General features: G+C 34.0%; 2 protein-coding genes across 2 annotated transcripts; both read left to right on the top strand.

Annotated features, from left to right (window-relative positions):
- The first annotated feature begins 200 nt into the window (after positions 1–200).
- On the top strand, positions 201–2,361 carry LOC110661073 (protein NRT1/ PTR FAMILY 1.2-like). Its single transcript, XM_021819601.2, has 4 exons — positions 201–285; positions 364–581; positions 658–1,214; positions 1,303–2,361. Exons 1-4 carry the CDS (start codon positions 201–203, stop codon positions 2,207–2,209), a joined length of 1,767 nt encoding a protein of 588 aa, XP_021675293.2. The 3' UTR covers positions 2,210–2,361.
- Positions 2,362–5,384: 3,023 nt separating this feature from the next.
- LOC110661076 (peroxiredoxin-2) lies at positions 5,385–7,078 on the top strand. Its single transcript, XM_021819604.2, has 3 exons — positions 5,385–5,704; positions 5,814–5,893; positions 6,639–7,078. Exons 1-3 carry the CDS (start codon positions 5,550–5,552, stop codon positions 6,890–6,892), a joined length of 489 nt encoding a protein of 162 aa, XP_021675296.2. The 5' UTR covers positions 5,385–5,549; the 3' UTR covers positions 6,893–7,078.
- Positions 7,079–13,566: the final 6,488 nt, after the last annotated feature.

The following is a 13,566-nucleotide window of genomic DNA, read 5'->3' as shown; positions in this document are numbered from 1 at the left end:
TGTAGTGGAAATGAAATATATGACAGAATAAGTACGCCCAAAATAACCCCTCATCGCACTTTGTACAATCCAAAAAGATGCTAAACCGAAAGGATGATATGATCAAGTCTTCTTCCTCGTAATCTCCACTCTAAAATCTACTTTTGTTTTGTACATATAACTGCAAAAAGAAGAAAAGTTCATTGCAGGAGAAACAAGGGATGGAGACTACTTCAGATGAAAGGAACACAATCCAAAATGTTAAACGGAAAAAGGGTGGTCTCAGGACCATGCCTTTCATTATAGGTAATGATAAAACATAAACCAAGTTCAAATTTTTGTTACTGTTTCAAGATTTTTGTAAATTTTGATCTTGTTTTGCAGCAAATGAGACTTTTGAGAAGGTTGCTGGAGTTGGGCTTCATGCAAATATGATCTTGTACTTGCAAAATGAATATAACCTTAGTAGTGCTACTGGAGCTAATATATTGTTTATCTGGGCAGCCACATCATATTTTACTCCCATCATAGGAGCTTTCGTTTCTGATTCTTACTTGGGTCGGTTTCGTGTCATCGTGCTCGGAACAGTCGTCAGCCTACTAGTAAGCAAATCATCAATCTGAATAATTTTGAGTTCATAAATATAATCAGAACAGTACTGCAACGTTCTTCTTGCAGGGAATGATTCTGCTATGGCTAACAGCCATTATTCCTAGCGCAAGGCCTTTACATTGCGATCAAAAAGATGGGAATTTACAAGGTTGTGCATCCCCAAATGCAGCGCAGATGATGTTTCTTCTCTCCTCATTTGCTCTGATGGCCGTAGGGGCTGGCGGCATTAGGCCTTGCTCTTTAGCATTTGGTGCAGACCAGTTGGACAACCCCGAAAACCCAAAAAACGACAAGACTTTACAGAGCTTCTTCAATTGGTATTATGCTTCAGTTGGAATTTCAGTCATGGTTTCGGTTATATTCGTGGTCGCTATCCAAGATGCAGCTGGTTGGGTTGTGGGCTTTGCAGTACCTGTAGGGTTTATGTTATTGTCAATTGTTCTGTTCCTCATGGGTTCTTCCCGCTATGTTAAAGTGAAGCCCAACACGAGCTTGCTTACTGGCTTTGCTCAAGTAATATCTGCAGCGTGGAAGAACAAATACATTTCTTTGCCACGAAGCGATTCTGATAGATGGTATCATCACAAGGATTCAACCCTTGTAATTCCTACAGAAAAACTCAGGTATATTCTCAAATCAAAATCAATATTTAATTAGTTAGTACGAAGCCCGTGATTTTTACAATTTATTCTTTTTTTTTTCCTCCTCAAGCTTTCTAAACAAAGCTTGCGTAATTATAAATCCTGAGAAGGATTTGGACAAAGAAGGATTGGCTATAGATGCGTGGAAGCTTTGCACGGTTAAACAGGTAGAAGAGCTAAAAGCATTGATCAAAGTGATGCCAATATGGTCCACTGGTATCATGCTTTCAGCGACCCTAAGCCAACACGCATTCCCTGTACTCCAAGCCCTGACCATGGACAGGCACTTGGTGGGGAAGGTCAAAATCCCAGCAGCCTCCTTTGGTGTGTTTACAATCCTCACTTTGACAATATGGGTAGCCATCTACGATCGAATTTTGGTTCCAAGAATAGCCAAGTTCACCAAAAGACCCCGAGGGCTTTCCAATAAACAAAGGATGGGGATTGGACTGCTACTCTCTTGTATATCCACTGCAATAGCTGGAGCAGTAGAGCACAAGAGGCGAGCAATGGCAATTAGAGAAGGATTGGCACATAAGCCTATGGGTTTAGTTAACATGTCTGCAATGTGGCTAGTGCCACAGCATTGCGTTACTGGACTAGCTGAGGCTTTTAATGCAATTGGTCAAATAGAATTCTATTACTCTCAGTTTCCCAAGACTATGTCCAGCATTGGAGTGGCTCTTTTCTCACTTGGCATGGCATTTGGGAACTTGCTAGGGAGTTTTATAGTGTCAATTTTGAATCGTGAAACTGGAAAAGATGGGAAAGTGAGTTGGGTAGCAAATAATCTCAACAGAGGTCACTATGACTATTACTATTGGCTTCTTGCTTCTCTTAGTGTGCTGAATTTCTTCTACTATTTGCTCTGTAGTCGATTCTATGGGAGTGAGAACAACAGAATTTGGGATGCAACCATAGAAGAGAAAGAAATGGATAAGCCTGTGGGATCTCCGATCAAACATTCTGTTGTTTGATGTATACTCAAGCGTCTTAGCAGGAAGATGCACTCCAATTAATGCATATTAGTGTTGGCTTGATCAGACACTGTTATGTATTTTGGAAATCAGGTACCTCATTGTAGAAGTCAATCACCACTGGTTGTGTAGTAAAAGCACATAACGCATTTCAATTTTCTTTCAAGAATATGAAAAAAAAAATATATTAATCTATTATCTTTTATAATATCATATCGGCTCATAATGTATTTCAATTTTCTTTTAAAAATATATAAAAAAAGTATTAATCTACTATCTTTTATGATATCATAACGTCTCATAATGTACTTTAATTTTATTTTTAATAATATAAAAAAATATTAATTTACTAGTTTTTATAATATCATAATTTCTCATAAACTATCTTGCATTCTAAAATGATAAGAATTAAAAAGAATGATTAAAATAAATAAATTAACTTGCAACATGATCTATCTTGAAATCTTTCTATCAACGTGGTAAAGACAATGCATTAATTAATGTGTTTTTTCTTTAGATAGATAAAAGTAGATACTTTTTATGGTAATTTATAAAAACTAATTTAATGCTTTTAAGGTTTGAATTGGCCAGAAATTTAACTATTAGCTGCAATTTCTCAAATGTGATTATCATAATAGGCATGTAAATTTAATAAATACATACAATTATATAATTACACAGTATAAAAAAAGAGAAAAAGAATAATACATAATTTATATAATTTGACCGTAAAGTTTACGTTCACGGGTAAAAAAAAAGAAAAAAAATTTCTAGTATGATGAAAAAAAGAGCAATATGCAATCATTTAAAACTCTCAAACCCTACTTTTAGTGTGTTTTCTAAATATCTTATAGCTCTAGAGTAAATGATAGAATATTATAATATTTATATTGATCAATAATGCAGAAGCATTGCCCCTATACCCCCAAAAATATCAGTGTTGGGTTTTGGGCCTGAGATTATTGATTGATGTCCTCTGCATACACCAAAGATCTCACATTTTTCCAATCGAATCACAACGTAAAACTTTTGGATCGAATCATAATTTAAATTTATTAAGACATATCTAAAATTAAAGCCATATAAAAATAACAGCTTTATTCCATAAAAGCAATTTTTCAAGTTGATGATGGGGAGACTTAGAACTCCATTAATGATATTCCACAAGCTTAAGAATCTCTTGGGAGACAGATCATTATCCAGTTCATTAATTAAAACTTCTTTGCTAAGTTAATTCTAAATTATAAGATGATTTTGAATTACTGAATTCTTGCATTAAAAAAAGGTATATTGTGGAGCCAATAATGCTAGTAGATTTCTTCTACTTAGTTTTCTTCTCCTGGCTCAATGATATTAAGAAGGAATTTCCATGTTTCAGCCTTTAAAACCACAATCAGTGGTAGGAAAATTTTGGTTGAAGGAGTAAATGGAAGACGAAGACCTTGGCCAATAAGTGCTCTCGTGCCAAAGTTGCCATCTCCATTGACTGTAAAAATGATGAGTCTTGTGATCATCACTATGACCACCCGTGCTTTTGCAATTATAAAAAAGTAAATAAATAAATAAATAAATAAAATTGAATTAATCATTAAAAATATAATTAATAAAAAGTAAATAACTTAAATATAAAATAATAAATAAAATATATAAAAATTTTATAGAAGGTTCATCCTGTAGTTGAATAATTGTGATTTCACTATCACATGGGATTTTTTGACTACACCAATATGATATTGGATATTTTTACTTCTACTAAAATAGCATCTTCTAGAAAGTAATTGGAATGTTGTCTTAGGATTAATCACTGGGGAATTGTTATTTTTCTAGCTAAAAAATTATTTTATATTAGTTATAATATTATGCTTATATATTTGTTATTTTTCTCATTAAAATTTATTTAATTAAAATCTAACCTAATTTAGTCTAATAATTAAAAATTCAATCACAAAAATATATTATTCTTATAAATTTTATATTTATATTATATATATATATTTTTTTTTCTTATTTTTATTTACTGTAAGACCAAGTCTCTCAAGGCACAACCCATTAAAATACTAGCTAATATATTTAGGGAAGACATTGAACGGCTGACCAAAATGAGGGCGAAGATGAATTTGTCCTCTGCGAATAAAAATTTCGAAGGTCTCCTTCCTCAAATGTGAAAGGAATTTGTTGACCAAAAAAGGCCTACGATGTGGCATAAAATCCCAAAGACTCCGGGTCCACGATACTCCCCACGTCCCACTATTTGCTGTTTTAAGATATAAATTAAATTAAATAAAAAATTAAGATTTAAATTTAACTAGCAATTTTAGCTGTGTATTTTTGTAAATTATTTGTTATTTTATTTTCATAATAAGAATTAATATTATATATTTTATAATTTTAAAATTGCAATAAAATTATTATCCATTCTTATCAAAGATGTTTATAAAAATGATGTGTCTTTTAACTATAAAATGGTGTATTTTTGTGAATCAGAAGAAATTTATTACTATATTTCTCTCTTATGTAATGAATATAAATAAAAATTACAGAATAAAATTTGTTAGCCTTATCTAAAATTATTTGATTTACAAATGATTAAATTTTATGATTATAGATGATTATATTTAAATTATCTTATCATTTAAATTAATTTTATTTTTAAATAAAATTATTAATTTTTAAAAATTTTTGTTATTATATAGTTGATATAAATACAGATTATACGATAAGGTTTATTAGCCTTATTTAAAAATAATTAATTTATAAATGATAGAATTTTATCATTAGAAATTAATTTAAATTATTATTATCTTTTAGATTAGTTTTTTAAGTAATTTTTTTTATTGTGTTAAAAACACTTATCAAATTATCGTGGTTAATAGTTTTTGAATTTTTAGTATTAAATAATTTTTAAAATATTTTTATATTATTGAATTAATTTTTTAAAAAATATGATTTAATTTAATTTAAAAATTAAAATCAAATCGATTAAAATCGAAATTAAAATCGATCAGTAGTTTACAGAACCTTTAACGATGTATTAACGTATTTTTTTTATATTTATTAATTTATATTATAATATATAATACTATTAAATCACAAAATTTTAATTTAATAAAAATAAAGTTTTTATCTGTTTGATGATAAAGCAACCATCTTTACATTTTTCAAATCATCTCGATAATTAAAAAATAGCCGGAACCCAAAATTTGTTCAAATGCACTTTAATAGATAGCGCCATTCTGTATATATACTCGCGCTGTCTGAGCTTTCTGAATCACAGACGCTTGGGCTACTGCTTACCCTACGATCAACCCTTCTTGAAAAATCAGATACAGTTGATTAAGCTATGGCTCCGATTGCTGCTGGGGATACTCTGCCGGAGGGAACTCTTGCTTATTTCGATGATCAAGATCAACTCCAGCAGGTGTCCATCCACTCCCTCGCCGCCGGTAAAAAGGTCGTAATCGTCGGTGTTCCCGGTGCGTTCACCCCTACTTGTAGGTAATATTCTTCGTTTTTTCCCTCTGTTGCAGGTTACCACTGATTATCATTTTTAATTTTTGTAATTGAGATTTTGTTTAATTGAGGAGTTTGATTTGGCGTGTGTTAGCTTGAAGCATGTACCAGGGTTTATCGAGAGAGCAGAGGAGCTGAAATCGAAGGGAGTGGCAGAAATTCTATGCATTAGCGGTACGTCTCTTCTAAAACGATTTCTACTATTCTTCTTTTGTTTCTGTTATTTTAGGTCTAAACACTTGAATTGACTTGGATTCTGCTTCCAACAAAAATTGAACGATTTTCCTCGTAATGTTACAGTAAACGATTTACCTTTCCGTCATTTGTTGACTTTGTATTGGCAATTACCGAGAATTTAGCGAGTGGCAAATTCTTTCGATCCGAAAATTCCGACCTTTGATTTCTCCGTTTTTGGATGGGGACATGGTAAAAGAATATCCTGGCTCTCTAGTTTATGAAGTGTGTGGGACATTATTGATAAAATGATTAGAATGCTTCAATTTTTTTCTCCATTTTCTAGGCATCGGCACACGCAATTTGCCGCCTTGAATTTCAAGGAGAGAGTAACTCGTGTGTGCCTTTTGTTGAACCATGTATGAAGAGTATGCTCGATAGAATATAATTGAATGTGATGAATTTCAAGTTTCGTCCAACGATAAATTGGAAACTCCAATGACTGTTAAGTTAAAGATATGCAAGGTTTATTGAATTTATTTTTTTGGTTGAGAAATTGTCCTTGTGTGAAAATATTTTGTAATGAATTTTCTCGGTTGCGATTGTGGTTAACAGATCATTGTTAAATTTGGAATTTTTTTAGCTCTAATGCCTGCTGAAAGCGATTATCGGGATAATTATCTTGTGCTATTGTATTGTCGTGTGTTTTAACGTCCAACTCACTGGTTCTGGATCTCATTTGCAGTTAATGATCCCTTTGTAATGAAGGCTTGGGCAAAAACTTATCCTGAAAACAAGCACGTCAAATTCCTGGCTGATGGCTCTGCAACATATACACATGCCCTTGGCCTTGAGCTTGATCTGAATGAGAAAGGACTTGGCACACGATCTAGGAGGTTTGCTCTCTTGGTTGATGATCTCAAGGTGAAGGCTGCAAATCTTGAACAAGGTGGAGAGTTCACCGTTTCCAGTGTTGATGAAATCCTGAAGGCACTTTAAGTTCCCCTAGTTAGCTCTCCCCACTCCAGTTACTTTTGTTTCTAAAACTTTTATTCCCTGATGTATTGTTATCGGTAATGCTTGCAAGGAGTGATGTTTCATTCTGTTATGAATCCAAGTTCCCTGTTTGAAATAGTATGTATTGACTTAAAAAGTAAATAAAGGAGTTTGTTTCTTGTCTTAAAACGGCATGCTGCTTGTGAACTTATTTTAATGTGGTTGATTTGTTTTGTAAGAACCTTGACACAATTTCAGCTACTTTTATTTTATTATTTTAATATTTTTATTATTAAAATATATTAAATTTAATTTTAAATTAATCTTTAATATATTTTAACTGTTAAATTCAATCTGACGAAAAAGGCCAAGGCTTCCATGGTTCTTGTTCTGATTCTGGGCTTGCAAATCCATCATCCATGGGGCTATGTAATTCTTTTTTAATCACATTACACAACGCTTTACTCTTGGAAGCTAGACTGTGCAAAGCATGGATGGTTTAATTAGTCTCATCCTAAAGGCCTTGTCAACTTCTTTTTTTTAACCATTAATGGATCCTGTGGGTTGGCTGGCAAAGTTGAAGCAATTATTCCTGGTAAAAAAAATTTGCTCAACAAGCAAGTCACATTTATTTTATGTCACCACTCAACCTATAGGCCGAATTGACACTAGGACCTGCGTCAGCATAAAGCCCTCGAGGCCCGCAGTAAGCCTTACTGTTCTCAAACTCATAACTAAGCCCACAATTTAGGCTCAATATGCATATAAAATATTTAAATTAAACTGTTATAATTGTATTTTTGGTCAACTTAACCCAATAATTATCAAAAACTAAAATTAGGGGAGCCCAGCTCAACCCTGTTACCTCATTTACAACCATTTAAAACTCATAAAAAAAAATTTTCATTTATTAATACGAAAACTTAAATTCATGCAGTCCCTGACAGGCTTAATACTATTACTAGCACATGCGGAGTCCTAAATTACAAATTTGGAGAATAATAATATAATTAAGTAATCTTTTCATAACCTGAGAGGAAAGGGAGAGATTATTCTGAAAAATGTCTCTTTCTTTAGCCTGGAAAAATATGGTGAACAGGAGTGAGCGTTCGACTCAGAGAGTAAAATATCAATTTTAACCATAATCTTTATAGCTATCTAAAGCTAATGCATTCTGTTGAGTGAAATGCAACATTATCACAAATTTCATATAAATCACATCAAAAAGGCAATTTGGAGTACTCACACATCCAGTACTGTCAAACAATACATATATGAGAGCTGATCCTCTATACAGCCCTCTTAATCCAACCTATGCCAGTGAAGAACTCAAGCCGGACTTTCGCTTAATAAACCAAATCGGGGTCCCAGCGAAGAACTCAAGCCGTGTCTACCTCGAAGGACCGGGTCCCAGCGAAGATCTCAAGCCGTGTCTACCCGTCCTATCCATAGCCAACACCATACCACACGCACGCCAACTCATGCAAACTGCTCCAAATTACCACAACAACATTCATGGCACTTTAACAATTATAAATGCAACATAAAACGTGCCTAGCGTTTAACTATATAAATACATATTTATGAGTGATGCATGGGCATGCTTGAACATATAATAATATCGAAATTATAATTAAAATTAATATTTTACTCACAGTACACCGAGGACTATTGTGGCTGCTAGATGGAGGAAAATAGCTGACATCGATCACCTAATTATTAAATTATAAATTATAAATTTATTAGTACTAAGTCAAAATAAAACTCTAAAGAGGCAACAGACAGCCTAATTCATGCCGGAAATCCGGCAGAGTTTCCCCTACACCTGGGACCTACCCAACCTGCAAAAAGGCTCAAATAACACTTCTAAATTCAACTCATATCTCATCATCATTATATGGCCCCTCCTGGGCCCTCCAAACCAAGCAATACTCAAAACCTTAAAAATTACGTTTTAGTCCCTATAATTGACATTTTGTAAAAATCCACTCAAACAAGCTCTAAAAATTCTAAAATTTTGCCCCATGGTCCTTAACAATATTATAAGGCTATTGAAAAAAGGAATTGTAATTTTCTAATCACCCATGAATATTTTACTCAAAAATATTACTCAATTTCATAAGTTTTCAACAGCTAACATATTCTTAATTCAACCCAATTTAATATTCACATATTTAAACCTCCATCCTTAAGCTTCAACCAATCATATAAAATTTAAATGTCTTAATTTCAAATAATCTTATATGCCCATATGCTAAAAATCTAACTAAAATTCATCTATATTTTTCAAAAATATTTTACAATTACTCAAAAATTCAACAAATACCATAGAATATCTCCAAATAATTTTACTTTCATCATATATTTTCCTTAGAATTTTTCTCAAATTTTTTTCTGTTTAAGAACACTGCATTTATGCTCCATAAACAGAGAAATAATGAAAATAATCTTACCCGAAGCTTATCTGTGCCTCAAAAATTCTAAAAATTTTTGAGGAAGCATTTGGAAGTTAAATCATCTCCAAAGCGCACCGGAGCCATCGCCGGAACTACCGCGCATGGTGGCCGACTGCCAGTCACCGGCTACATTTGCCGGATCTGATCATACCATCATGTTCCTCTCCTCTCTCTTAGTCCATATGTGGTCTTGGATCGTCAATCCAACGGTCGGATCATCGGAAATTGTAACACCCTCCTTGTAACAACTCCGTACAGTCTATTGTTTCGGTGACCAGTGTCGGTTCAAACAGCTAGAACGTCCGGAAAAATATTTAAACTAAAGTGAGGAATCATAATTAACTCAAATATTAATAAGAAAAATTTAGGAAAAATTTTAGAAATAAAATACAACCAAGTTAAATGAGCCGGTGCCCTAGCAATGGGTAACCTAGTGAGAAGTTGCGGTTCTCGCAACTAGGAGCCCTAGACTCGGGGGAAAAATTATAAAATAATTATTGGGACTTCAGAGAAGAGTCATTGAGGTTCTTATGGCATTAGAATGCTAAGAAAATACTTAGAAAAATTTTTCTATCGGTACAGACAATTTTAGCTCGTTAAGCCAAACGGAGGGCATTTTGGTCATTTCGTCTTCGGAGATGATTTTTGGCTAACTTTTCCAGTTAAATAAATAATTTATATAACATAAAATATGAATAAATATTGTTAAAAATTTAATTACAATTAAATAGATAAGAAATGGAGAGAAAATGAAAGAAAATAACATTATGACATCATAGTGATGTCATTAAAGTTTTCCCAACAAACCCAATGTTGACACATGGCATAAACTTGTTTAAAAGAGACCAAATGGGCTGGAAAACAAAAGAAAATCAGAACTCTTCTTCCTCATCTCTTCCTTGCCGTGACCTATCCACCATTGGCAACCATAGCAAGCTTTTTCAAAGCTTGATTTCCTTAGCTCTCACCCCACTAAACCCTATACTCCCAACACAAAAAAGTGTTCTTGCATCTTGGTGATTCTTTTGGGAGCAAAAAGAAAAGGAAAAGAGCAACCCTAGCAAGTGGGGAAAACTTCACTCCATAGAGGTTAATGATCTAACCATGAATTTTACTTTAAATTCATGTTAAGGACTAAGAATGAGTGTAAATTATAAAGAAAAATTGTTGAATACTATTTGTATGTAAACCCTAAATTTCAGCAGCTTTGGTTAGGGTAATATGGTGATGATTTTTGTGAGCTAAAATGCTAGTGTGGCTGCCCACAATATGTATCTACTAAGTAGATTAATGAAATAAAATGAAAATGCATGGGTTGTAATGTTTGAGTTAGGGTTTGGTGTGAAAAAATGGGACATTGACCATGTGATGATGAAAATACATTTTAATGGTCAATTAGTGACCATTTGGTTCTGTTTAAATAAAAAATGAAGTGTGTTGAGTAGTGGGATTTGGGTTTGGTGTGGCTGGCCTTGATGACTGGCAAAATTGGACATGAGTCCAGCAGGTTTGGGCAGCAATAACTTGAATTGTAGAGGTTTAATTGGTGCAAGGCTAATTGAACATGAAACTAGAAACATAATGGCACAACTTTGGTGAAGAAACCATGCCTAGAAAACCAAATCAAGTTGACCAAAAGTTTGCCCTAATCCGGGTGACCTGCGGTCTACCTGGGCAAAATAACTAAATGAATAGTGTTTGGTCATTTCGCCATAACTCAGTGTAGAAAGGTCCAATTGACCTAAAATTTTACCAGCGACAAGCTGAGATATAGACCAACAACTTTCATGAAGAAACCTAACTCAAATTATGACCAGAACATATTCAAAAAGTGAGTTGCAGTCACTGTTTTTAACACTGTAGATTTGGTCAATCCAGAAATTCTGGAAAAATTTCAATCCGGCCAGTTGTGGTTTTTGGGCAATAACTTAAGTTAAAAAACTCCAAATTGAGTGATTCAAAAAAGGAAATTCAACTAGACAAAATAAGGAACAACTTTCATGTTGATCATTTTGCCAAATTCTCACTGCAAAAATGACCAATGGAATAGTAAAGACAAAGAGTGAAAACTGAAAATTCTGCTCAATTAACATTAAGCTTAGAAATGGTATTGGCAACCAATACCAACAAATTTTGAATGCAAAATGTGATATGTTGGGAGTATTAGAACCAATGTACCTATTGCCTATGCAAAAAGTCAATATTTTAGTTGACTAATAAAATGAATAGTAACATTCAAACTTGAAGTTCAAAAATTATGAAATTTAAAAGCGTAATATGCCCTAGTATACCTAATAAGATTGGTTTGGATAGCTTGGCATGCCAATAGGGTTCTATTAGCAGTACTGCATATGGCTTTATGTCATTCTGTGTTTTATAGCTTTCCATGTCATTCTGTGACATAATAGCCTTTGGCTATGTTATTTGAGTTGATATACTTGAGTTTTAACCCTGATAATTATTACAGCTTATTAGCTGTTCTGTTGCACACCGGGAGACACAATGTGACCGATGGTGTGATAGTCCGAGGTACTTACTGCCCAGTACCAGTTTACCGGTTTATCCAGTCCAGTCAATTAGTATGGGTTACTCGAGCAATGATAATAAACCTTATCAAATTTTAATCGAATAATAATACAAATAATATCAGAAGTTAAGTCTACCAAAAATGTAAACACACATTCTGCATATTCGTTTATTTTATTTTTTTTTTATATTGTCACTACTAAGCAGAATTGCTTAGCGTGTCGCTTTTGCCACGCGCAGGTACTGGAGACCTAGCTGGTGAGCCCAGCAGACATCAGACCGGGTGAGCCTTTAGATTTGCATTTGGAGTCCCGAGTCACCTCACACCTGCAGTGCATATAGTAGGACATAGGATTTTCGGAGCATTTTGTATTTTCGCATTTTGTATTAGTTTGGATTGTAACTGTAAACTCTTGTAATTATGTATTAATGTAAATATATGAAATTTCATATTATTGAAATTTCCTGTATAATGTATGTTGATAAATGAAATATTGAGAAATATTTATGAATATGCTTCAAGTGATGAAGTGAACAGAAAAGTTTTGAAAATAGTGTTGTGATTTGAGATTGAGATTTTGAAATTGACTTGAAATGTGTATAACGGAGTTTGGATTTGGAAATTATATTGGAAGCGTTTTTAAACAGGTTCAGAAGAACTGTTTTTCCAATTTACGGCCGGCACTCTACCGGATTTTCTATTAAATTTACGGAAAAATTCATATTTATCAAAATTGAAAATAAATGAATAAAAAGGGATAAATTGTAATAGAAACATAAATTGGTGCTCCGACACACTATGTAGCATAACTGGCTCGGCTACACTGTAGACGGGTAAGGGGTGTCACATTTAGTGGTATCAAAGCATTGATTTAGGCGTTTATGGGCCTAGATAGAGTGCATATCATTGCATTGTATTTGTAAGTGTTGAGGTGACACTGATGCAGATCTGTTTATTTTCTTATTTTGAATAGGATATGGATCCTACTTCGCAAAGAGCAGTTGATGAAGAGGTGGTGAGTCGTGCTCCACCTAGGGCTAAATCTGAGGGCAGGGGAGAATCTGCTCCACCAGCAGCTAAGGCACCTGCCCAACCTCAGTTTGCTCTATTTCAGCAAATGACCGAATTCTATGGGCAAATGATGGGGGCAATTCCACCACCACAACCACAGCCACAACCTCCACCAGCACCACAGAAATCTCATATGGAGTAACTATGAAAGCATAGGGCTGTGGACTTTTTGGGGAAGAGGGAGGATGATCCCATGACAGCAGAAAACTGGTTGGATAGAACCATTAGAGTGCTAAAATAGCTAAACTACACCCCCCAGCAGAACCTGGTGGGTGCTGTGTCCCTACTTCAGGATGATGCATATCAGTGGTGGGACACAGTAACCAGTGAGGTGCAACCTGAACGGATCACCTGGGAATTCTTCCTCACAGAGTTTAGGAAGAAATATGTGAGCAAAGTGTATTTAGAAGAGCAAAGAAGAGAATTTATCAGTCTGAGATAGAGGCAATTGTTAGTGGTTGAATATGAGCGTGAGTTTATCAGACTGAGCCGGTATGGGAGGGAGATAGTCCCTACAGAGGCAGAGAGGTGCAGAAGGTTTGAAGAAGGGCTCAATGACAATATCAAAGTCATGATCACAGCATTAGAGATCACAGATTTTGCTAAACTGGTAGATGCTGCAT

The sequence above is a fragment of the Hevea brasiliensis genome, chromosome 11, assembly GCF_030052815.1.
Source record: "Hevea brasiliensis isolate MT/VB/25A 57/8 chromosome 11, ASM3005281v1, whole genome shotgun sequence".
Taxonomy (NCBI): domain Eukaryota; kingdom Viridiplantae; phylum Streptophyta; class Magnoliopsida; order Malpighiales; family Euphorbiaceae; genus Hevea; species Hevea brasiliensis.
The sequence above is the reverse complement of the archived record's forward strand: the minus strand, read 5'-3'. Positions and strand labels throughout refer to the sequence as shown.

Excerpts from the sequence above, each read along its gene's own strand:
- LOC110661073 (XM_021819601.2), top strand. The coding sequence starts at position 201 with ATGGAGACTACTTCAGATGAAAGGAACACAATCCAAAATGTTAAACGG. Across the intron at positions 286-363 it reads GACCATGCCTTTCATTATAG|CAAATGAGACTTTTGAGAAG; the intron begins GTAATGATAAAA and ends CTTGTTTTGCAG. Across the intron at positions 582-657 it reads GAACAGTCGTCAGCCTACTA|GGAATGATTCTGCTATGGCT; the intron begins GTAAGCAAATCA and ends TTCTTCTTGCAG.
- LOC110661076 (XM_021819604.2), top strand. The coding sequence starts at position 5,550 with ATGGCTCCGATTGCTGCTGGGGATACTCTGCCGGAGGGAACTCTTGCT. Across the intron at positions 5,705-5,813 it reads GCGTTCACCCCTACTTGTAG|CTTGAAGCATGTACCAGGGT; the intron begins GTAATATTCTTC and ends GGCGTGTGTTAG. Across the intron at positions 5,894-6,638 it reads AGAAATTCTATGCATTAGCG|TTAATGATCCCTTTGTAATG; the intron begins GTACGTCTCTTC and ends TCTCATTTGCAG.